Raw genomic sequence first — 26118 nt, forward strand, 5'->3', positions numbered from 1 at the left:
ATAGTCCAAGTTCTATGATAAGGGGGTGCTAGTATACAGTCCAAGTTCTATGATAAGGGGGTACTATATAGTCCAAGTTCTATGATAAGGTGGTACTATATAGTCCAAGTTCTATGAGAAGGGGGTGCTATATAGTCCAAGTTCTATGATAAGGGGGTGCTATATAGTCCAAGTTCTATGATAAGGGGGTACTATATAGTCCAAGTTCTATGATAAGGGGGTGCTAGTATACAGTCCAAGTTCTATGATAAGGGGGTACTATATAGTCCAAGTTCTATGATAAGGGGGTGCTATATAGTCCAAGTTCTATGATAAGGGGGTGCTATATAGTCCAAGTTCTATGATAAGGGGGTGCTATATAGTCCAAGTTCTATGATAAGGGGGTGCTATATAGTCCAAGTTATATGATAAGAGGGTGCTATATAGTCCAAGTTCTATGATAAGGAGGTGCTATATAGTCCAAGTTCTATGATAAGGGGGTGCTATATAGTCCAAGTTCTATGATAAGGGAGTGCTATATAGTCCAAGTTCTATGATAAGGGGGTGCTATATAGTCCAAGTTCTATGATAAGGGGGTGCTATATAGTCCAAGTTCTATGATAAGGGGGTGCTATATAGTCCAAGTTCTATGATAAGGGAGTGCTATATAGTCCAAGTTCTATGATAAGGGGGTACTATATAGTCCAAGTTCTATGATAAGGGGGTGCTATATAGTCCAAGTTCTATGATAAGGGGGTACTATATAGCCCAAGTTCTATGATAAGGGGGTACTATATAGTCCAAGTTCTATGATAAGGGGGTGCTATATAGTCCAAGTTCTATGATAAGGGGGTACTATTACTATATAGGCCTGGTTCTATGTTAAGCTTTGCAATTGGAGTTGAAGCAAATGACATCTAATACATAATAAATGTACATGTTATTCTGTCTCTGAGCAGCCATAATGCTCTCTCCGAGATTGGGCAGGAGCACTGGTACGGCTACCGCCACTGTAACATTGCCTGGAGCTGAGGTGGCCAGTATGTATACAGTGAGGGCACATATACTGGCCTTGGTATAGAGAAGAGCAGGGGTTTTGGGAAGAATGTCCGGCATCACCAGGGCCTGACACATATTTTGCTATGGGTTCTGGCGATGCCGTCTTCCACCAGCAGGCTGCGCTGTGCTGGTAGCTGGAGTGTATATTGGAAATGTGTATTTTTTGTGTGATGCAGAGAATGTAAGTGGCCTGTTGTGTTCTCTGCTGCCTGACACATTGCTAGTTGCCAGGACGGTTTCTTTCAGTATTCAAGTCTGTAATTAGTTTGTGGGAAGAACGGAGACATAAATATGGCACCGTGTAGAGGGCAAACACCAGATTTGTTACATCACTGCTAAAAGAGCAAAATATTAGTTTACCATCCTCAGCCCCACGCTACTAATAGATTTTCTGATTAATCTCCATTTCTGCTGCGGGGTACACTGAGCTCCACAAGGAATGGACAATGGGGTGTAGAGTAGGATCTTGATCTGAGACACCAACAGGCTCAAAGCTTTGACTGTTCCCAGAATGCACAGCGCCGCCTCCTATATCACCCCGCCTCCCTGCACAAGATCTCAGTTTTGTAGTTGGTGCTGCAGTAGCAGGCACTTAACAGAGGGGCTGCTCCAGGCAGCCCTAAGAAAAGCTTTTTTCTGATGAAAAAGTGAAGACTTCAAGGGCAGCAACAGTAGTAAATGTCAGAAGACATTCACTGCTGCAGCTCCATCTCTCCCCAGCGGCGCTGTACACTCCCGAGCCCTGGTTGCCGTGTAACTACAGCAGGAGGCTCCGGTTTTTCTTCATGTCAGGCACACACGACGGGGGCTCTCCGGGATCGCGTGGCCGCGCTTCGGGAGGTGGTAAGTGGGTCCCGCTCGCGGGACTCGGTCTTTATCGCGATCCGGCGCGGTCAGTGGGAGGCGGGCCGCGCGCGCTGGCGGTGGACACTGGTAGTACAGGCGATCCCACTAGATCACCAGGGCATGGGTGCAGGTCAGGTTTTCTCTATAAACCGTTTTATTAGAGCCCACAGTACCCGGTGGTTTTGCCAGCATGGGGATAGAGCTTGGACCTGAAGCCCCTCCCCCAGCCCCAGGGCGCCATTTTCTGCAAATGTTTCCGCCCTGTAGCTGCATATCTGTCTCTCCCTCACTCCCTGGCAGTGTCTGCGGCGCCATTATCCCTCAGCTCACTGTTCCTGGGAATGATCGGGCAAATCCTCCTGTGTAAAGCCGCCTGCCTGTCAGCGCTGAGACTTTACATGACACTTAAGTATTCTACCTGCCTTTTTAGTCAGTGATAGTTAAGAAAGAGTGCATTTAGTCAGGGTCCTAGTACAATTACCCTGTGATATACATCCAGTTCTTACTGTGTACTGTTATATCTATATAGCTGTATATATAAGCTAGTCCAGTGCAGTATTATTGTTAGTAATAACCTCTGCATTGTACAAACTGTGACTATCTGTGTGTGCATTAGATAGCTGAGTGGTGTCCATTTTGTGTCTTTCACTCAACCTGCTATCCCTATATTCTATAACCTGAGGAGGCTTGGTGCGTCAGGTTTTATTTGATATAGGATTTTCACAAAGATATACTGTATTACGTATTTTTCTCTGTGATTTAGTCACCATATCTCTCCTTTATCTCTGCTAGTGCTGACTACACTGCGCAGGGGTTTCGGTTAGAGGTATTGTGCTGCTGCCAATTGTACTGCGTTACCTGATACTGCAAGTTATATCATGTCTGCTTCTGAGGGTAACGGTGCTGGGGCTGAACACACTGCCGGTGTTGCTGAAGCCACAGACACATATGAGGAAAATATAGCAGCTGTGGGATCTGGTTCTGGGGGCTCCTTGCCCCCCAGTGGGACTGTGGCATCGGAGGCAAATAATGACCCTCCGTGGGCTGCTTTTTCCACGCTTCTACATACGCTAGTTCATAAACTAACTCCCCCTATGGGACCCCCTATGCCGGTACAACCGTTTGTGGTCCCTGCAGCTAACCCGCCGTGGGCGGACGATTTATCTGCTCAATTAAAGAAGTTGAAACAGTCCCTGACTACTAAAAAGTCTGACCAGCGCTCGCCTAAGCACAAGGGGTCCTCTAAGCAAACACTTGTCTCCTCACAATCCACTGCTGTCACTGACACCTCGTCGGATGAAGACGGCACTTACACTGATCCCACAGGTTCTGACTCAGATACGGCTGATGGGGAGGGTAGTTCACATGTGGATGTTCCTGATCTGTTGGAGGCTATTAAATTGATGATGCAGATTACGGATGATTCCGAGCCATCCGTCCCTCCTAAGAAACCAGATAGGTTCAAACGTCAGAAGGTGGTTAAACAAGTCTTACCTCACTCTGACCACCTAATCGATATACGTCAGGAACCCTGGGAAAACCCAGGTACGAAGTTCGTGCCTCAAAAGAAGATGCTGGCTCGCTATCCCCTCGCGCCAGAGCTGTCTAAGAATTGGGAAACGCCTCCTCCAGTGGACTCACATGTGGCTAGGATGGTAGTTTCCTCAGCTCTACCGGTCACTACCATCACGTCTCTAAAAGAGCATGACGGGACGGGACTCCCTCTGGGGGATCCCAGGGTGGGAGGCTGGCTTCTAGGGTATACCCAGGAATGGTTGAAGACCACTTCAGATGCCTGGGTACGGGAAGTCGTCACTCGAGGTTACGCCATAGCCTTCAAAAACCGACCCCCTCATCGATTTTGCCAGACAGACGTCCCGTTGGACCAGACAAAGGCAAATACTCTGCATTCGGTGGTACAGACCCTCCTGGATACAGGAGTCGTAGTACAGGTGCCTCTTGCGCAGAGGGGCCGGGGGTACTATTCTCCGCTGTTTCTAGTCCCGAAACCGAATGGGTCCTCACGGCCCATTCTCAACCTCAAGGCATTGAACAGGTTTGTAAAGGTTTCCAAAATCCGTATGGAAACCCTTTGCTCTATAGTTCTGGCCTTGGAACCGGGGGACTACATGGTCTCCCTGGACATACAGGATGCTTACCTACATATTCCTATAGCGGTGTCGCATCAGCAGTACCTGAGATTTGCGATTGGCAACCGCCATTACCAGTTTCGGGCATTACCTTTTGGTTTAACAAAGGCTCCGCGAGTCTTTACAAAAGTCATGGCGGTGATGACGGTGGTACTCTGCCGTCAAGGGGTCAGGATACTGCCGTATTTGGACGACTTGTTGATCCTGGCAAATTCCCCAGAACTTCTCCTGCGTCATCTAGATGTGACGGTCCGGTTTCTACAAGCCCACGGGTGGCTCATCAACTGGAAGAAATCCTCTCTGATCCCTGCTCGGAGCATGGTGCATCTGGGAGCGCTATTGGACACTCACAACCAGAGGTTGTTCTTGTGCCAGGAGAAAGTCCTGAAGCTTCAGGACAGGATTCGTTGCTTCCTTTCTCGTCCGCAAGTGTCGATACATTCGGCGATGCAGGTGCTGTGCCTCATGGTATCAGCATTCGACATGGTGGAGTATGCTCAATTTTACTCTCGTCCCCTCCAGAGGCTGATCCTAGCCAAGTGGGACGGCCTGCCTCACCAGATCAGGTCTCAAATTATCTCGTTGACTCCGGAGGTCCGTCTGTCGCTGCTCTGGTGGCTCCGGGACCAACAATTGTGCAGGGGCCGTCCCTTCTGGATATCCAACTGGGTCCTGTTGACGACAGATGCCAGTCTAAGAGGTTGGGGCGCGGTGCTGGAGCAACACTCCCTTCAGGGTCAGTGGTCCAAGGAGGAGTCCGCCCTCTCAATCAACATTCTGGAATTGCAGGCGGTCTTCAATGCATTGAACCTAGCCCAGCATTTGATTCAGAACCGTCCTGTTCAAGTACAGTCGGACAACGCCACCACAGTGGCTTATATAAATCATCAAGGGGGCACTCGAAGCCGTTTAGCAATGAAGGAAGTCTCACGGATTCTACAGTGGGCAGAACGCCATCTACCGGCCATATCGGCAATATTCATTCCGGGAGTACTGAATTGGGAAGCGGACTTTCTCAGTCGTCAGGACGTACATGCCGGCGAGTGGGGCCTCCATCCAGAAGTGTTTCAACTCATAGTGGAAAAGTGGGGCCTTCCAGACGTAGACCTGATGGCGTCTCGACACAATCACAAGGTTTCGGTCTTCGGAGCAAGGACAAGGGATCCTCAAGCAGCATTCGTGGATGCGCTGGCGGTGCCGTGGACGTTTCGGTTGCCGTACGTGTTCCCTCCGGTGTCACTCCTGCCCAGGGTAATTCGACCAGCGTGGCCCAGACGGCACTGGTTCTCAGACCTGCAAGGCCTATCATCAGAGCGTCCGATTCTACTTCCACAACGCCCAGACCTCCTCGTTCAGGGCCCCTGTGTCTACCAGGACCTAGCCAGGCTGTCTTTGACAGCGTGGCTCTTGAAGCTTCCGTCTGAGGCGGTCATTCAAACTATGTTGCGGGCCCGGAAACCGGCTTCGGCTCGGATTTACTATAGGGTCTGGCATTCTTACTTTGTTTGGTGCGCATCTAACGATTATGACGCTTCCAAGTTTAGTATAGCCAAGTTGTTGGCTTTTCTTCAGCAGGGCCTGGACTTTGGCTTGCGTCTGGCCTCCCTCAAGGTTCAAATATCTGCCTTGTCGGTGTGGTTTCAGAGAAATATTGCGACCTTACCTGATGTGCATACCTTTACTCAGGGTGTGTTGCGTATCCAACCTCCCTATGTCCCGCCTGTGGCTCCTTGGGACTTGTCGGTGGTTTTGGAGGCGTTACAAGAGTCTCCGTTTGAACCTCTTGGTTCAGCTGACCTTAAGTGGCTTTCCCTTAAGGTGGTGTTTCTGCTGGCTGTTGCTTCAGCTAGAAGAGTGTCGGATTTGGGTGCTTTGTCCTGTAGCTCTCCATATCTGATTTTTCACCGTGACCGGGCGGTTCTTAGGACTCGTCCCGGCTATTTACCTAAGGTGGTTTCTTCGTTCCACCTTAACCAGGAGATAGTAGTTCCGGCACTTGTTTCTCCTGATCTGTCCCCCAAAGAGCGGTCTTTGGATGTGGTACGGGCTCTCCGTATCTATGTGAAGAGAACTGCTTCTATTCGAGAATCTGATTCTCTCTTTGTTGTGTTTGGATTTCACAAACGTGGCTGGCCTGCTCACAAGCAAACCCTGGCCAGATGGATTAGAATGGTGATTGCACATGCTTATGTGAAGGCTGGTCTCTCTGCTCCTGATCACATTAAGGCCATTCTACTCGGTCTGTTGGACCTTCTTGGGCGGCCCAACGTGGTGCGACCCTTGAACAATTATGCAAGGCGGCTACGTGGTCCTCCGTGAACACGTTCATAAGGTTATATGCCTTCGATACTGCTGCTTCCCAGGATGCTTCCTTTGGACGCCGGGTTCTTGTGCCCGCTACAGTGCGTCCCCTCCCATAAGGAACTGCTTTAAGACATCCCCATTGTCCATTCCTTGTGGAGCCCAGTGTACCCCGCAGCAGAAAACAAGTTTTATGGTAAGAAATTACCTTTGTTAAAACTCTTTCTGCGAGGTACACTGGGCTCCACAAGGCGCCCACCCTGACGCACTTAGCTTCTTTGGGTTGGTATGGCATTAGCCGCTGACACGTCTCCTGTCGTGAGAATGTGGTGTTTGTGGCTACTAACCGTTGTCGTCTCTTTTCCTGCTACTGCATTGGGCTGGTTAACTAAAAACTGAGCTCCTGTGCAGGGAGGCGGGGTGATATAGGAGGCGGCGCTGTGCATTCTGGGAACAGTCAAAGCTTTGAGCTGTTGGTGCCTCGGATCAAGATCCTACTCTACACCCTATTGTCCATTCCTTGTGGAGCCCAGTGTACCTCGCAGAAAGAGTTTTAACAAAGGTAAGTTCTTACCATAAAACTCGTTTTTAATTCTCTTTTAATAAAACTAAATTTGCTGCCACTTTCCACCGGTATTGGGCGTCACTATATATATATATATATATATTGCTGTTACAGATGTCTCACTGTCGCTCTGTGATACTTGCAGGTCTGCCCATTCCGCAGCCAGGATGGGGTCGGGGAATCCGGGAGATGCCGGAGACTTCAGCGGACCATAAGCGCCCCCCTGGGCAGGTCATGCCCTGAACACGCTTCTGACATGATATCTGACCACGGTAAGTGCAGCATGTTTATAGACTATGAACTATATGATAGTGTCATGTCCATCACAGCAACAGCAGTCAGAGTCGTGTATACCATGTGATCACATATATCTGCGCCATGGGGACGGCGGCTCTGTGTAGTATAAGAGATTTCTTTCAGTCCTTGGAAACAAAACCAGGTCACCAGGCTGCAGACCTGTAGCTGCTTTACTAGGACTCTCATTGTCCTCCAGTGTGGAGCAGGATGACTACCTCTAGATGTGACCCTACGAGGTCCACGTCTGTGTGCGGAAATAAAGGGCTGTAATTAGCAGGCAAACGAAAGGGCTGCAGTTCTTCGTTTCTGCAGCAGGGCGGCGCTGTTTGTAATACTGAGGTGTCTTCATACAGCTACGCTCTTCTGCGCCTTTGTCCAAGGCACACTGCTCATGCGGCCAGACTGAGTGCGCAGCTGTGATTGAGGCAAGCGGGAGACAGTCTGACAGTCTGTAGCGGGCGGTGACAGGACAGCGCACGCGCAGAGATGGGCCATTTTATGGGCGTCTTATGGGAATGCCGCAGATAGTGGTCACGTACAGAGACGTAGAATTGTTCACATAGGGGCCATATTCAGATGGATAATCTGCAGCTGCCAAGGGACAGTGAAAGTGTCAATGGTGCAGCCAATGGGAGGGTCTAAATAGTAAATATGTACCAAGTGGTATTTCGGTGTATACGGACACTGGCAGTGGGCGTCTCAGGCCTTGCATATTTCCACACATGCTTGTACGCCAGGGGACGCGCTTATTCTAGCATCAGCATATAGCCTCAGACACGACTACGCCAAAACCGCTAAAGTGGTCGCAGCAGCGTGCAACTCAGGATCAAACCCCATAGTGCACTAGAGGCCCAGTTCATGCTTGTACGCAGATGCAATTGCAATACGGTTTACTAGGCTATGGAACGGCTTATGTTAACAAGTGACCGCAGCACATACGCAGCCTGCCGATAATCACTCACTTGCGTGATAATCGCCCATTGCGTACAAACACGAACTAGGGCCTAGGTGCTTAATATTAGCGTTTCGGCGTGACTAAGTAGCAAAGTTTGTGGTGCGCTAAATGGGGCTGTTTGGTGCGATTTGAGGATAAGGGTATGTGGACTGTATCTCGTATCTAGTAGTCACACAGAGCACAGCACAACTGTATTTCACCAGCCCTACTAGACTTTTTGGTGCATTAACGCAATAATGATTAACAGTAAAAGAGATGCAACATTTTAATCTCCTGACACTATTATCCTAAACACACAAATGTTACACTAATGATTTAGGCCGGGTACACACCTGAACAATCTCGGCACGATATGTCCTTCCCACGCAAATCGGAACCACGTATCGTCCGGATCGTACAGTGTGTACAACAGGGAACTGTTCCACAAAGAATTCACAGTGTTACATTTGGCTGCAAGGCTTTCACAATATTTTAAGTTGGGGTATAGTAGGGGGTCAGCGAAGATGAATAGGGAATTCCTACCCATTCGCCGTCCACGCTTGGTCATACGGGTATACACAAGTGTTCCGCTAGAAATTTCCTGCATCATATTTATTCCCGCTGAACGCTGCAAATTCCGGTGGTGAAACGCGTAAAATGTTGCAGTCAGATGTGAAACGAGGTGAAGACTTAGCTCCTCTCTAGCTGTAAGACCACTTACATACATCTAAGCTCCACTTTCTTGTTGGTGGTACACAAATTTTCAGTTCAGACCAATATTCATAGGGTGATGCGTCAGTAAGATACTAGCCGTCAGTAAGCAGGGGATTATACAGACATTTTTGGTTTTGTACTAGAACTTTTTTGTTAAATCAAGCTTGTATGTTAAACTCTTTGTTTCCTATTTCTCATTCCTTTGGGAATATTTGAATCTGGAGAGTATCTTATTAACGTGCTGAGGTTTGGGGGGTGGGTGGGACGCAGTGTATAGCGCCAGCCGGGGGCCTCATCTAGGTGACATCACTCTCTGTATACACTGAGCGGTGTGATGGTTCTCCGCTGTGGAATTCATCCGTCCACGCTTACAGAATGTAAATTACATGTTTTATGTTACCGCAAGTGTGAGGGGGGGGAGGGGGGGGGGGATGGTCCCAAATTATACAGATTCAGCTAAAACTAAACATTGTATTTTGTACAAAGCATTTTCCTCTGCGTGTTTGGTATTATCTGGATCCTTCGGCGTTATTTCTGGCTCTGACACTCCTGTTATAGAATCCAGAGTCTAGAAACTCTGTGCAGCGGAGATTGTTCCTCAATACGCGTAATACTGGAATGTCACGTTATACGGGAATATTGCATTCTGTACGGTACTAGTAATACCCCTTTTACACCAAAATCCCAGCTCTGAACCAGGATTTTGAACACGGTTCCAAGCCGGGTCAGACCCGGGACTCCCCCCATTTATACCGCAGTGCCGATCCGGGATATTCCCGGATCAGCACCGTTTACACTACACCCGGGTGCAGTGTCTTGTGGGCCGGCGCTTAGAGGTGATGTCATCTCCAAGCGCCGGGAAACACTGCAGAACGGTGCTCCGGAGCTTCTCGTCGGGGGCATGCCCACGCTGTTGTCTGCATAGTCAGCGTGCGCCGTGACCACCAGCCTCCCGACCGCCAGCCGGACACTGCGGTACGATAAGTTTGGCTGACCTGGCATACCCATTTACACCGCCTCCTACCTGGGTCTTACCCGTGTCCAACCCTGCGTACAAGCCGGGTTGGATTCCGGGGAAAGTGGACCCGGGGTTTAGGAGAAGGACCCTGTTACACCGCCTGCAGTCCTGTGCAAAATCCCGGGATATTTCAGGCGGTGTAAAAGGGGTATAAGATTTCTCTGTGGAGCATGCAGGAGATCCCTACTCTCTGGCAAGTTTTTGGGGTGGAACTGTAATAAAAGGCTTGCTAGTAAAATATGGCAAGGCTTAAATGTCAGAATCTAAGCAGCACACACAGCTAAGCAAATGACCACAAAAACGCATCGCAGCGGTCAGGTCTGAATCGGGCCCTTTGCTCATTCTGATACTGTAGTGATACCATAAAGGAGGCCTCCGACTGAATAGGAGTTGTATGTGCGCAGTCAGACCATTGTTACCAAACCAGTATTGGTACTGGAGACGCTTACAGTACGTGATTTTTGAGAACTGTTCCCTGATCCGGTTTGTTGAAACGTATCAAAAGTTTTAAAATAAATAAAGGAAGAACTTGAATCATTGATATTAATTACATCAGCTGTTACCATCACCAGTATGCATATATAAATCTGTCTGTGGGCGGGATGGTTGGTACTCCCAGCAGAAGTACCAGTGTTCTGCTTAGTATATTGCACATACAATCTATTGAGAAAATATATGCTGTACAATGTAGGTGCTTTTCATTTCCATCAGAGCTATTATATAAACTCTTTACCGTCTCATAATAACTCGTGTCCGCAGAACCATGACCCAGAGGAGAGACCTAAGGTGGTCATTCCGAGTTGATCGCTAGCTGCATTTGTTCGCAGCGCAGCGATCAGGCTAAAAAACGGCAGTTCTGCACATGCGTATGCGGTGCAATGCGCACGCGCGACGTACGGGCACAACGAACGATGTAGTTTTGCACAGGGTCTAGCGATGTATTTCAGTCGCACTGATTGCCGCGGAGTGATTGACAGGAAGGGGGCGTTTCTGGGTGGCAACTGACCGTTTTCAGGGAGTGTTGGGAAAAACGCAGGCGTGCCAGGGAAAACGCAGGCGTGGCTGGGCAGGTGTATGACGTCAAATCCAGAACTGAATAGTCTGAAATGAACGCAAGCGCTGAGTAGGTTTTGAGCTACTCTGAAACTACACAACATTTTTTTGCAGGCTCTCTGCGATGAAAATGTTCGCACTTCTGCTGAGCTAAAATACACTCCCAGTGGGCGGCGGCATAGCATTTGCACGGCTCCTAAAAACTGCTAGCGAGCGATCAACTCGAAATGACCCCCAATATGTTACATATAGTAGACGATGATACGAATGGCCCGGCCTGTGTGTGTCTGGAGAGACTGGAATGTTGTTCTGCATAGATCTCGGCCACGTTTCACACAACCCCGATGGTTTCATGTACAATTCAGACATAGAGGAGATCCTGATGCCACAGAGAACGGGTCGTGTGCCAGCTGCCGACTCTCCGTCTTTGTGCAGATTTAGCATTTTACACTCGGCAGTGGGATAATATTAATTCATCCACAAGAGGGAGTTTAAAGACCTTTTCCAGAAGCATCCCGTGTGATTACATGTGCTGTGTGCTCAGTAAGGTGCACTGTGCAGCGTGCAATGGAATTAACGTGGTGGTGGGGGGGGGAGGGTTCTCTCACTGCGTCGGATCACAGTCACTCGGGAACGGTACGGAATGGATTACAGGGAAGCCAGGGGTAGGTGTGTCATTTGGGAAGCTTAAAACTTAACCCAAGATCTTCTGTTTATCCAACGCACCTAAACTCATCAGCTGTCTACCGAAAGGCGAATAATCCTGGGGCTGGAGTTCCCCCTTTTAATTTATATCAATACCCTTCCCTGGTATAATGGAGCATGTACTGTACTTCTCCCTATTGTGTCCTATGCGTTACGTTGTTTCTGACACTTTTCTATAAAGTCCTGGGACAATTTCCTGCTGAGCTGGTGCCTCCGCAGGTTTCACGCTGTGATGTTTTGGGGGGGAACCACACAGCACTGCAGTCCACATCCTATATAATAAAAGGCTAACGCTGCTCCTCATCTCTACAGGGGGAATTCAAGTATTTTGCACACTGGCGGCCACTAGATGGTGCCCGGCGGAGCAATGCAAGTGTTGCTCCATTCAGGCCCGCACAGCAACCAGTGCTGACGTTACTGTTATGTTGTTTCCGTCATTCTGACCGGCTGGTAACCAATCATGTTATAGTTACTGAATGCGATGATATTCCTTTGAAACTACTGTTAACGTGTAAAATGCACTGGGTAAGAATTGCACCTATTACGCAGAATAGAAGGGTATTGTATTGTGCAGTTGGTCAGCACGTAAATGCTGTACAGGGACATTGACTGAGAGGAATATGTACAGCCTGGGGGTAGCCCTGGAACAGGTGGCACCTATGCACTATGCCAGTGAAGACCCACAGATACACGGGGCAGCCTCACCTCTGAGAGTGTACAGGATTCACTCTGCTGAATGGGAGCCATGACTGGGGAGGCACCCGGAACGAGGCAGGGTATACCTCCGATATACTGTAGACCAGGCATGTCCAAACTGCGGCCCTCCAGCTATTGTGAAACCACATATCCCAGCATGCCCTGACACAGTTTTGCTGTCAGAGAATGCTAAAGCTGTGTCAGGGCATGCTGGGATGTGTAGTTTCTCAACAGCTGGAGGGCCGCAGTTTGGACATGACTGCTGTAGATGTGATTGTTGCTAGTAAGGTGATAAGGAGAGCGGGTAGGATTACATTTATAGGAGTATGAAGCTTTGATGGAATATAAATGTTTCTTCTAAACAGAAGTCATTGCTGCATTTTATGCTTTGATACCACAGAGTGTAAAGAACTCGATACTCTAATATCGACCGCCGCTTCCAGACCTCTCACACGGGGAAGTAAATGTGGCAAGGGGCACTCCGGTAGCAACCACACCGGCTGACTTTTGTGATAGACGGCGCGTTCCCGTTCTCTGATTGCAGACGTCAGAGCAGAGCCTTCTCCAGCAGAATACTCTCCTGATGATAACACCGGGATGGCACCATCCACATCACCCATCACCTCTCAGTCCCCACAAGATTTTTTTCAAATATATATTTATTGAAGCAATGCATATATCAACCAACAGAATACAATTATCATTAAGGAAGTTGTACATGTCATCCACTTATCACAATAAACTTTAACCCTTGACACCTTCCAGTTGACTTCGTTTGTGGAGTCTGATTCCAAAGATAAGTAAATATAAACACGGTAATTGAAGAGTCGCACAGACTTCTATTTTCTTTTTATATTCTCGTATATAGTATAGATCCTTTCCCTTATACTCAATAGTACGGGTATATACCTTTTACATATCGGGAGGTGCTCCAAGGGATAAAACAGATACAGAGGATACAAACACTACAGATATTGTACATAATCTCCGTAGCACGGTGGAGTGTCAACATAATAGTACAGTAAAATAGTTGTTTCTTTAAGGTGACTAAATTACCCGGTACATACAACAATCCCAAAAAAGAGAAAAAAAAATCAATAAAAATAGCGTCCGCACCAGTCCCCCCACTCCCCAGGACAGAAAAGGGAGGGCACTACAGGGCAATGGGAGGACCTCCCCCCCCCCCCCCCCCCCCCCCCCCCCCCCAGTACCCTGGTCATATACCACAGATTATTCGTTAAGGATTCATGGAGTTGCGATTTCAGAGAGGCAGACAATGCGGCCACATAACTTTCCTAAACATCGAAAAACTTTTCTGCTTTATTGTCCTTTTCTAATGTCATCCCCACCCACTCCATCCTAAAAAGGTAAAACAACTTTGTTTTGAATAAAGTCAGTGACAGGGGTTCGGGGTGAATCCATACTTGCAGAATGGATTTCAAAGCTGCCGCGCTAACAGCTAACAACAACTTCCTGCTCCCTTTGGACAGTCGTTGATTGTCTGGGAAGATACCAAAAAGTGTCCATTCTGGCGTTAATTGTAAATAATTTACTAGGTGGTCCACTACATATCATTATCTACGGATTTGCACCCAAAACCCCTTAATCAATGGGCAAAGCCGTAGGCAATGGTAAAGATCTGCTTGGGCCCCACCACATTTCCAACAATCATGAGAGGGAGAAAGACCAATCAGGAATCTACTATGAGGGGCAAGATACGTCCTATGTAGAATGTTAAGAAACATTTCCTTGTATCTTGCTGAAGAAAGAGTCGTGCATGCCGTTGTGTGTGCCTTTAAGATCCTATCTAGGTCCATGTGAGGGAAATGTGTTTTCCAGGCTCCCCACAAGATTTGAGTAATTATCCTCTTGCTGTAAGACAATTGTCTGGCCTGTGTACCCCTACAATGACACGATAATGTTGGCATTTGTTAATGACATCCCAGGAGCCATGCCAGGACCTCCGGAGCGGCATATCTGGAGCAGATTCATTGTTTAAATTGTAATAAAACATAACTACATTTTATCTATGATTTTACTTTACCGCTGAATAAAGGGACATTGTAGAAAACTATTCTTGGCAAGACCACATAGACTTGTAGATGTCGTCTTGCTTGGTATATTGAGGCTATTCCCACGTCTGAGAGATATTGGAGAGTGTCCTGACCTGGCAGTACATCATCCTACATCACGGTATATCATCCTGAGAGGTGCTAGCGCTCTGGTCTGTACCCCAAAGTGGTGCCGTAACCTTTCAAGTGATACATATACAGTACAGCAACAAGTGACATTGGTCAATGCTTCTCTGGAACCATTATAATCTCCTGGCTAGATCAACATTCGATCACTCCTGACTTCTGCTCTACCTCCAGGTAGGGGTATGCCCTCTTTTGGCTCAGAGTGTCCACTGATGACATAGGAGTGGGAGTACCATACGTAATAATGGACAGCTGTAAAGGTGCCACTGGTCCTGTGGGAGGCTTATGAGTGAGTTGTAAGGTGCCTTAAAGGCAGCTGTTTTGGACGAGGACGCCTACTGTGCAGGATATCTTTCACCCTTGAATGAGTCAGTATGGCTTTATAGCAAGAGGGCATACTCAGTTCTGTTACCGGACAGAGCCAAGAGTAATGCCCTATAAACCCTGAGGGAGAGGCTGTCTACTTCTGCTTGGCCACTGTTCAGTTACCGAAGCTGCTTGAGGCCCAGGCTGGGGCATTGTATTGTATTTCATGACGGAGAAGATAGTTAATTACATTCTTCTTTGTCCCTGGGAAAATAATTACCCATCTGTTAGACACTTACAATACAGCCCTGGAATTAGGAGAACTTCCCCAGTCCATGTAAGATGTAATGAGAACGTTCTTCTCAAAGACCAGTAAGTACCCCACTATAATGCCCTCCTATAGACGTGTTTTTCTGCTGCAGGTGAAGTTCTTAAAAGTTCTCAGGTCATATTATGCGGTGAAGTCCATCATACACCTGGTCCAGATGGGCTTCATTCATGCCAGGTCAATTGATCTGTGTCAACATCACTAGAGTATTAAATATTTATTGGCTCTTTACTTTGAACTTGCTTCCGAGGTATTGAAGCCTTTTGGACGAGGTAGTCTATAAGGACCAGTGAAATGGTGTTAGGCTGAGTTGGTCTCTCCAAATAACATGCAATATTATGATACTCAAGCTGAAGGGCCTGACCCCTCCTTGGCTAAAGAACTTCAAGTGATCCTAATAATGTGTCCCCTCTTCCACTGAATGGGATGTCACTGAAGAAATATCTCCTTCCAGTGTGCTGGTAAATGTAGGGGATGGTGTCCAAGTTCTTTTCTTTCAGGTCAAAGTGGCCCGTAGTGGTTCCCAGGAGACCCTTAACAGACCAGAACTTCAGCTTGTCCTTGTACAGCCACCGGAGAAGTAATTCAATGCCTGCGTTGTGATTAACATTTAATTCTCCATCTTTATCAGCGGCATTGATTGATCCTACTCATTTACAGGCTCAGCCAGGCCTGAGAGCAAATGATTTCCAGTGGTCAGTGCTTGCATAATATATTTCCAGTATTAGTACCAGTGTAGTGTTGTGTTACAAATAATGCAGCATAAGAAATACTGCAGAAAAAAATGGTCAATCCTGGTCTAAGTTCTTCTATGGTCCACTTCCACTTACCAAGGAAAAGTGGAATAAAGCAGAATTTACAAGAGCCAAAAGATAACAATCTGGTAATCTAACGAGACAGCACCGGGGTCCGTGACACCTGGTGCGATAAACAATTCCCCCTCTCGCGGGGATAGGGCTTGGCCTCACGTGGAGCATGCGGCTACTACAACTTTGGGGTGTGGTGTCTTGGGAGGGGCGTGGCCTCGCAGGATGCCCCCGTTACATCACTTCCGGAGGACATGCTGAGCTGCCCCCGGAGAATCTGGCCGCTAAATCGCAGGCGCCCCCCTCCCTTTCTCCATCCCGACAATGGACAGTGTAAGGAAACTGGAGTTTCAGGATGAAATTGGAGCAAATATGGGGAGAACATCCAAACTCCACACAGTCAGGGACCAGGTTGGCATGGATCCCATGAACCAGGCGATGTGAGGCAGCAGGGTATGGTATGGAAGGTAGATAGTAACTAGGTCGACAGTGTCTAGGTCGACCACTATTGGTCGACAGTAACTAGGTCGACAGGGTCTTTATGTCGACAGGGTCTAGGTCGACAGGTCAGAAGGTCGACATGAATTTTTTATGGGGGGGGTTGTGTCGTTTTCTTCGTAGAGTGACCGGGAACCCCAATTAGTGCACCGTGTCCCCTCGCAATGGCGAGCTTCGGGCAAGGTGCCTCGCTCTGCTACCGCTGCGCTCGGCACAGGTTACTGTTCACAATTGTAGTCCATGTGAATCGTTAAGTATGAAAAGGTTAAAAAAAATAAAAATTGTGAAAAACTTATGTCGACCTTTTGACCTGTCGACCTAGACCATGTCGACCTAGAGACCCTGTCGACCTAGTTACTGTTGACCAATAGTGGTCGACCCAGATAGTGTCGACCTAGTTACTGTCAACCTACAGACTGGATCCCGAGGCAGCAATGTATTGGAAGTTTCTGTAACTCAGACAACAGAGCAATAACATAAATATATTCTGGTTATCATTTAACGAGAAAACAAAGAGAACTAATGTTCCCCGTACAGCGCTATGGCACTTGCTGGTGCCATATAAATAACATAAAATTTGCCGCTGTTTGCGAGGCACGTCTCCCTGCAGCAGAACAACTTCTCTGCTCCTGTCTTCTGAGTTACTGAATAGAGAAGAGAGCTGCAAGTATCTATCTTTAGACGGATGGGATCTATAGATTTTCTACAGAAGTATTTTATAGCGAGTGTCTGGAAGCCTCATGGCGTCTCCGGCTGGAGATCTTTTCTTTTGCTGCTGGAATCCATTAGTTAAATGAAGCTGAAGGAACGCTGTGTGGGCCTGTGCCAGCTCTTCTAAAAAGCGATACTAAACAATACCTCGGACGAGTCCTAAGGCGTGGCTGGCATACATCCTCCTGGACTTCTATACTCCGGCACAAAGGCCAATCTCACTGCGGCTATTCATATGGAAAGCTGAGGACTAATCTAAGTCATTCATCTAAGAGCTCAATCTGGGCCGCTCTTAAAAGCATCAGGAACCTTCTCGATAAAGTTCATAACAAATTCTAGATTTAAAGATGCCAATACCTGGAACCCAGGAGCTAGAGCAGTGATGGCTAACCTTGACACTCCAGCTGTTGTTGAACTACACATCCCAGCATGCCCTGCATCAGTTTTAGCATGGCCAAATAACAAAACTGTAGCAGGGCATGCTGGGATATGTAGTTCAACAACAGCTGGAGTGTCAAGGTTAGCCATCACTGCGCTAGAGAGTCCCGGGGACCAGTCCGGCTGTTTTTCTCTTACTGGGAAAGCATAAAAATGTACGTTATGTTTATATATTACTGCAGTAATATCCTCACTGGCAAACGGGACTCCTTTCCCATTTAGGAGCATATTTACCAATATTCGCCAATTGGTGCTGAGAGTTATAATTTCTTACCGCATATCTGCATATCGCAGCAGTAAGGACTTCAGTTTCGGTCAGTAGTCGATGTAGACCACCAATATTACCTGAATGTAGACCGTGCATTGCCAGGATTCACTGCCTGATCAGATTGCGCCGCAGGAAACATATTTTATGGAACAAGACTTCTTTGTATTAGTGATATCTCACAGGCTGAACAATGCTCCATTCTCTATGAGAACCTCTGTACAAAATACACAACTGATGCCTAAAAGTACTCAAAGGAGCAGTAAATCCAGCAGAGACAGCAGGAGTGTTATCTTGTATTTCTGTTGTGTAAGTAGAATGGAGTATATCTTTCACCTCGTCATCTCGTACAGCATTAATATACCCCCAACACTACCCTTGCATTCGCACGTTGGCCGACCAGTTGCCACCCAGAAACGTCTATTACACAGAATCTATACAGACTACCAAGCTCTGTCCATGTGCTTACACCTGATTGGCCGATGCACAGTTTCATGTGCGCAGTATGCCAAGATCCGCCCACAGTTACACTTCAGTCCATCTCAAAATATGGCCCTCTGTAGTATACAGATTATCTGTGTTAGCTAGGGAACTGCACGCCTCTCCTTGCCTTCCAGACTTTAACACTGCTGCAAATTCCAGAAGCTCCGCCCTCCATAATTACAGTCAACAAAGGCATGGGACAGCAAGTTTTATTAGGGATATTATTCAGTGCAGTAACAGAGGTTTTAGTATAATATAGTCCGCTGGTGGCTTTATTTGCATGTAAATGTGGTAAAACTGTTGTATACAAGACACAGTTTAAATAACTCATATGTTTAGAAACGGCAGATGTATTAAGCCTGGAGAAGTGATAAAGCAGTGATAAGTGCGAGGTGATAACGCATCAGCCAATCAGCTCCAATATGTAAATTGTAAGGAGCTGATTGGCTGGTGCGTTATCACCTTGCACTTATCACTTCTCCAGGCTTAATACATCTGCCCACTAGTGTTGTGTGTAAGTAGGCCCAGATATTACCCCGTTAATTTATCAGCAAAAACATTTCCTTTTTTTATTTTTATTTTTTGCACCTTTGTTGGATTTTGCACCTACTGTTCTGTATAATACTTTCCTCGCAGAACTATGACATTGATAACACAGTATAGTCGCTGACAGACACAGTATATACATTATTTACTATGATCCGTATGACCGGCTCTGTATGGGCACAGCAAGATATAGATTAAACCTGCCCACATAAATAAAATTGGATATTATCAAGAGAACAGATTGTGACGGAATGAAGGATGCAAATAGACAGAATTTGCCGTCAGCTATCTTCCTGGAAATTAGCTATGAAAGGCGGCGAGTATTCACCAAACAGATGGGAAAGAGACAATGTATCCGAAGTCTGCAGGAATCCGCCATTCCGAAAAAAGAAATCAAACAAACACAATAAAGCATCGATAGTGGGAAAACATAATCTTCAGAGCCGCAAGAGAAAAAAAATCAGCACAGAAAACAAATAATGAATATGTATTCTCTGCCAGAACGGATGTTCTCTTCCCTGTATGTTTGTGTGTCGTGTTTTGACTACACGTTACCAGTAATCACCTCAATTCACCATCTCTATAACTGGATCTCTGACAGTTTGATAATAAATCTGTCTTTTAGGGCATACAAGTGAGGTACCCCAAATAAATGTATTTGTTGGTATTACATATCGTGTCAGCAGGGTTCAGTTTTTGCACTGGCTCTTTAAATGCTTTCTGGCCTTCCACACCATAGCAGAGAGGCAAGAATAATTACCCTAGATACAAAGCGCAAATCAGACCAGACATGTACAACAAGTTGTATTTATAGCTAAGGACCCCTCTAGGACTGTAAAAGTGAGACACTTTACGTAAATTGTAAATTGATAAAATGGTATAACACTGGTTCATACAATAAAAAAACACAATCACAGATGTAATTACTACAGCGTGATGTGGGTTACTTTTTTTTTAACAGATAATTTATTTAAGATTATGGCTATCAAAAAATGAATTATGAACTATTTGTTCCTATAGATCTAATAAACATTGGTTAAAATAACTACAGTTCCATGACACTATGACAGTCAGTAATGATGTAAAGATACTTCCTATCTAACTAAATGAAAGACTGCGTAGGTCATGTAATATGGCTGAAACAGCATAAACTCACCGGCTGGGCTTGCGGCACGCCTCTTAAGGCATCACTCTGGCACAGAAGGGGTTACAGTTTTTGTGGGAGGAATGTAAGGAAAACTGCCTGGATTGTGATTGGCTGGATTCTGTATAGGGGCTTGTCTGACATACATATAGTCTTCAGATCCAGGACATCCTGCTTCTTTCCAGTTTTTCCGTGGAACTGTTGAGTACAGCTGATTTAACTGTGTTTTATTGCTGCATGTTAATTCTTTGATCCTCTCATCTTTCTCTCTGCTCTCCTTATCTATTCTTTCCCTCTGTATCTACGACTAAACTCTACTCCTGTTCTACCTCCTTCTCCCCTACTTTCTCCCTTCTCCTTTCTCATTCCTTATTCTAAATGTGTGTGTGCTTATTGGGCCCTGCCTGCTCGGCTGCTGGACTCCCCGGGCGAGGTCCGGCCGAGCCGGTGCGGGCTTGCAGTAGATAGAGCGGGGATTCCCTGACGTCTGTGGTCGTGCTCGCCCGCCCGCGCTCCCTACCGGCCACTATCTTTGTCTCCGTCCCCACCGCTGGCTACGGCGTTGGTGGCCGGGGACGCGGCGGGCGGTCGTGGGCGGCTGCGGCGGGCTGCTGGGGATGGCTGGGAGTGCCCCTGCACCCGCTGCTCGTCACGCAGGGTGGGTGCGCCAGGCCTGTACGGCCGGTATGGCGCTCCATCCCTGCACCACACTTATCATTCCCGGGGGGGGGGCAGCCCACATATCACTCCCGCCGGGGGGGTCAGCCCACATATCACTCCCGCCGGGGGGGTCAGCCCACATATCACTCCCGCTGGGGGGGTCAGCCCACATATCACTCCCGCTGGGGGGAGGCAGCCCACATATCACTCCCGCCGGGGGGGCGGTCAGCACACATATCACTCCTGCTGGGGGAGGGGCAGCCCACACATATCACTCCCGCCGGGGGTGTGGGCAGCCCACATATCACTCCCGCCGGGGGGAGGGGGGGCAGCCCACATGAGGCTCAGGGGAATTTTTTACCCGCTCCAGCAGGCGGGCAAGGGGGCGCGTAGCGGCCGGACGCAGTGGGTCCGTGCAATGCGCCCGCTCTCCTTTACCCCCAGTATGTATCGAGAGCTCGCATCAGGCAGGGTCAGGTTGGTCCCCGGGGCGATTTTGGTTGCCACGTGCGGGGCCGCGCGGCTCCCTCCCGCGGTGGTGCTACACATCGACCTTACTGCTGCTTCTGGACGGTGCCGTTGTCGTCCCCCGCGGCATGGTTGACCATGCTGGGACGGTTGCGCATGGACGCGCTGTGTCCACCCGCGGTGCCACTCCTGCCGTGGTTGGACACATGGCATCAGCTCATTTCGGGGTTGTGTGCGCGGCGCATAGTTCTCGGGCTATACCAGCCGGTCACAGTCAAGGGGCACAGACGCAGGCCGGCAACCCCCTAAGGAGACGGAGTGCGCGGGCGGATAGCAAGTTATCTAGTCCCAGCTTGGGTCAGCCTGCTGATGCTGTGGCGAACAGCCCGCAGGTGCGCAGCGTGTCTATAGCAGTGGCTGCGCTCCGGGATCGGGTGCTGTGTTCACTGTTAGGGATTGGAGGAGGTTGCGGCGTCGATGGGCCACGCAGAGTTTATCTGCGTGGGACAGGGATGTTGCGTTCACGGACAGCGAGGGCTCGTCCGGGTCTTTGCTGCCGACGGGGGTTTTGCAACCCTCTCATCGGGTGCGGGCCATAGTCCAAAATCTGACTAAGGTCCGGGACACTGTAATAAATCAGTTTTTAATGGCTTGAACGTTGGCAACCCCGTTTTGATTTACCAGAATTTTAGAGGAGGGTTTCCAATTGCTTGATTTAATCGAATGTGACCAGTAAGACCTCATACACAGAATGGCATCCCCCTAACGTAACACCACAACATGACAGCCCTACAGTATGTGCCAGGTCACAGCACACCTGTATTTACCTGAGTAATATTACAGTACAGAATATACAGGATAACGCAATAGTTTTAGTCCTGTGAATAAACAGGCACATGGGGAATAGTAACCAAAGCCAGAGAGACAAGGGAACAGAAGGAATAAAAAGTACATTCATCGCTACAAAGATTGAAACACCACAAATACAGATTTATCCCCTGCGTCCTATCTTCACACACAGTCTGTGCGCAACCCAGGACTTACTCCTACAGTGCGATGAGAACAGGCTGATCGGGGCCGGAGCTGACGTCACACACCCGCCCTGAAAATGCTTGGGAACGCCTGCGTTTTTCCGGACACTCCCAGTAAACGGTCAGTTACCACCCACAAACGGCTTCCTCCTGTCAATTACCTTGTGAACGCCCGTGCGATCTGATTTTTCACACCATCCCGTGGCTGACCGGCGATGACCTTTGTTGTTGTTCCGACGCGTGTGCGCAGTGACTACCTGATCGCCCGCTGTGCGGGGAAAAAAACGCACAGCAGCAATCAGATCTGAATCACCCCCATAATTAATATGTTCCAAGCTACAGTCTGCCTCAAACAAAGTGCAGTGTATGCTATACTTCAGGCATAGACAGATCCATTGGTAACAGTAAGCTATTAAATGCCCATATCAGCTAAATTTGTTTTATCCCCCCAGATGTGGGCACCATTCCACAATCCAAGTTCCCTTCTTTGTGAAGCATTGAAGCAGGTCCAGGAGACTGGGGGAGTGGCATAAGAACCTAGCATTGGCCCTGGACATAATATATATATATATAATTTTCTGGCATTGGCATGGTGACCGTCGGGATCCCTAGCGCCGGTCACATGACCGCATCCCTGGATAGTGTATGCAATACACTATAGATGGCCAGTAGCAGTTTTTATCAAAAGGGGGGGAGGATCCATTTGCCTGGAACACTTACCCCTTTCGCTCCCCCCTGCATTTACCTGTAGCTTTAGGTGTCTTTGTAGTTGTGGTTCTTTACAGCCTTCACCTCCTGTGTCTAGTAGTTGCCCTGCATCTGGGGATTATGTTATGTAATGCTGCGGATGTAAGGTATCGCATATACGTTGCTTTGTGTCTCCAACAGTTTTAGAAGAGTTTCTGTCATCAAAATGTTGTACTGGGAATGTGTGATAGAGGATACTGGATACTTCACAGCTAAATTATACAGCATCTGATTCTGTGTACCCTCAGTGCCGGCCGCGGCAGGGCTGTGTGCCAAACGCTGCTACAGGGAGGCAAAGAGCCACGGCAGTCTGGGTATGTGTAGTCTGGTGCAGGGCACCAGGCAAAGAAATATGCATGTGTATTAAGTGTATTTATAATGTGGTTTTAAATGAATGTATTTTATAGACAAAATGCGCTTACATTTCTCCTGGTGGTCTAGGGAAATCCAGAGCTTCTGTGGGCTGCTAGGTTGCCCCTGACCACTTCCTGTGGCCAGGAGACTCTGCTTAGGGATACTGTCTGCCCATCTTTGAGCTTTCATTCAGGCTAGAGGTGACAGGCTTGGTCTCTTAGAAAATTCCTGGAAGTTTGTTTTGGAGAGAACCTCCACCCTCAGCCCAGGCGAGCCGGCACCTGGGCTGTGACTTACATGGCAGGTGGGACAAGGCACAGAGTAGTGACCACTCCACACTATCCACAGGGGACAATGTTTATTTATTAAGTTTCTTATATAGCGCAGCAAATCCCATTGTGCTTTACAATTGGTGATCATGCCTTGGGCATTCAAGACACATGCACGTAACTTGATTGGGTAAAGACAAGAGGGCGGAACTACCCAATGTGGTATTGTGTGTTGGATGAGCATAACAGGAGGCCTGCATGCCTCAGAATGTATATACTTTCTGTGACATCAAGGAGTATCGAACTGCTGTAACATCTTGTTTGCTGTATAACCCTTGCAAAAGGGGAGCAGTCTATTTTAAGACTATTTGAGCAATAAACATCTTGCCGTCAAGATGACTGCCTTCATCCTGCGACTAGCAGGAATGCGACACACGTAGTCCCATTCTCCACCTGTTCCGGGCTGAGCCCAGTGTCTCCGAGCTACACCCCTCTGTCAGCTACCATGCAGGACCTGGTCCAGGTCAGTGACCAGTGGGGGTCAACTGACGCCAGTCTGGAGGTGTGTCAGCATTGTGTCTACGCATACACAGCAGCAAGCAGTTTCAGGGCCGGGGATAGGACCTGGTGGTGGCAGCAACATACCCACCCATTGCGCAGTGGGTGGAGTCAGCAACAGGCGGTTACTGACTGTAAGAGGGAATCGCCTGTTGACAAGGTCCCGTGAGATCGTTTTTTTTGTGTTGTTTTATTCTCTGTCTTGGTGTCAACGTCAATTTCCCCTCATGCTGCAGATAAAAGCCATTTGTGGGATGTTCCACATTGTATGACCCATGTTACATGAGTGTAGACTGCTTACAGTCTACATACCGCGTACTCACAAACACAGCTGGAATTAGGTGGAATACTACTCGCCCCAAACAGGCTCCCTCTGCTGGCAAGAAATAATAGGAACAGATATTTTTATGAAGCTCTGTTTTACCATACAGCAGATCTCAGCCGCAGCAATGTATGACCTCTTCCCGTCTTCCTGCAAAAATCAGCTTCTGCTGGGCATGTGCAAAAGCTCCATTCCACCCGCTGGCCAGGCTGTGGGGTAGGGGAGTTTCTGGGCAACTGGAATCCCCCCTTTAACCCTACATTTACCTATGAGGTTGGTTCTGTGTCGCATATTATTGCGGCTTTAAGAAATACAGGCCAATTTCCCAGAATTGCTCCCATGCCTGCTTCTCACAGTCTATGAAATAAGGCTCCATGTCTGCAACGTCTTACACGATGGCAAGATGTGTCTTACGTGTAGATATAAGAGGTTTATGTACTGCTGAATGTCCTAGTCTGTTTCAGCTAAAGGAATTGGAGGGCGATCATTAGACTGCATTAGTTGCTTAGCACTCACCATGGGGGTAATTCAGACACGATCACTCGCTAGCATTTTTTGCAGCGCTGCGATCAGGTCGGAACTGCGCATGCATATGTACCGCAATGCGTAGGCGCGTCGCACAGGTACAAAGCGGCTCGTTGCTCTGCGATAGGTTTGTGCGAAGAATCCATTTGCACGGGCGATCTCAAGGAGATTGACAGGAAGAGGGCGTTTGTGGGTGTCAACTGACCGTTTTCTGAGAGTGGCTGAAAAAACGCAGGCGTTTCCAAGCGTTTGCAGGGTGGGTGTCTGAAGCAAATTCTGGTCCCAGACAGGCTGAAGTGATCGCAGCGGGTGAGTAAGTTCCGGGAAACTCAGAAACTGCACAAAATCTTTTTGTACTGCTCGGCTGCACATGCGATCGCACACTTGCACAGCAAAAATACACTCCGCAGTGGGCGGCGACTATGTGAACGCAGGACTGCAAAAAACAGCTAGCGAAATGTCAGGTCTGAATTACCCCCCATGTTGTTACTCATACAATAAAGTCCACTCCACCTGTATAACAAGTAGTGAATTGTGCTCAACCTTGTAACACGGGGAGCAATGTGCGTTCTTCCGCCACTGCACACAGTCCTCCATGCTGTATGATGCCTTTCAAGAGGCATAATCTATGCAAAAATATTCCAAACAGTAATTTTCAATTATAGTTGCAATAGGTTAAGTACATTCCCGGTGTGTTAGATGGCCATTTATGTGCTCAGATGCTGCTGCCGGTGACGCATTCATAAACTGGGAACAAAATGAGATTAAGAACTTGTCCTGTACAAAAATTTGCATTTCAATTAGAGTAGTATATCCATTTATTTTAATGAATATATTATTACAAAAAGCCAGTGAATCTAGAAATGTAACTTCAAACAGATATACATATTAACTATTTCACTGCTCCTGCGTGATTTAGAAGGATGATAACCAGACTTACGGTACAGCGTCTGTTTATGTAGCAGGGAAAGGGCAAAAATCTCCGGAGAAAAGATCTGTCTCCAATTCTCTCAATTTAACAAGAAGTTAACGCAGCAGATTTCACAGATGGTAATCTGTTTTGCGCCACTTACCGCCATCCCCTTAGATACCGCCGTTCCCTTAGACCTCTCTAGGAAAATCGCCCTTAGTCAATTTAAAGCCT

At 47.8% G+C, this 26118-nt stretch overlaps 1 protein-coding gene across 1 annotated transcript in view; it reads left to right on the top strand.

Annotated features, from left to right (window-relative positions):
- Window positions 1-26118, top strand: part of DAB2IP (DAB2 interacting protein) — a 1128147-nt gene that overhangs the window by 38718 nt on the left and 1063311 nt on the right. The window contains exon 2 of the mRNA XM_063935968.1: window positions 7046-7172. Within this exon, the coding sequence (XP_063792038.1) occupies window positions 7157-7172 (16 nt within the window). The 5' untranslated portion in view covers window positions 7046-7156. The remainder of the gene's footprint in view (window positions 1-7045; window positions 7173-26118) is intronic.

Source organism: Pseudophryne corroboree, chromosome 8 (assembly GCF_028390025.1).
Source record: "Pseudophryne corroboree isolate aPseCor3 chromosome 8, aPseCor3.hap2, whole genome shotgun sequence".
In the NCBI taxonomy this organism is placed as follows: domain Eukaryota; kingdom Metazoa; phylum Chordata; class Amphibia; order Anura; family Myobatrachidae; genus Pseudophryne; species Pseudophryne corroboree.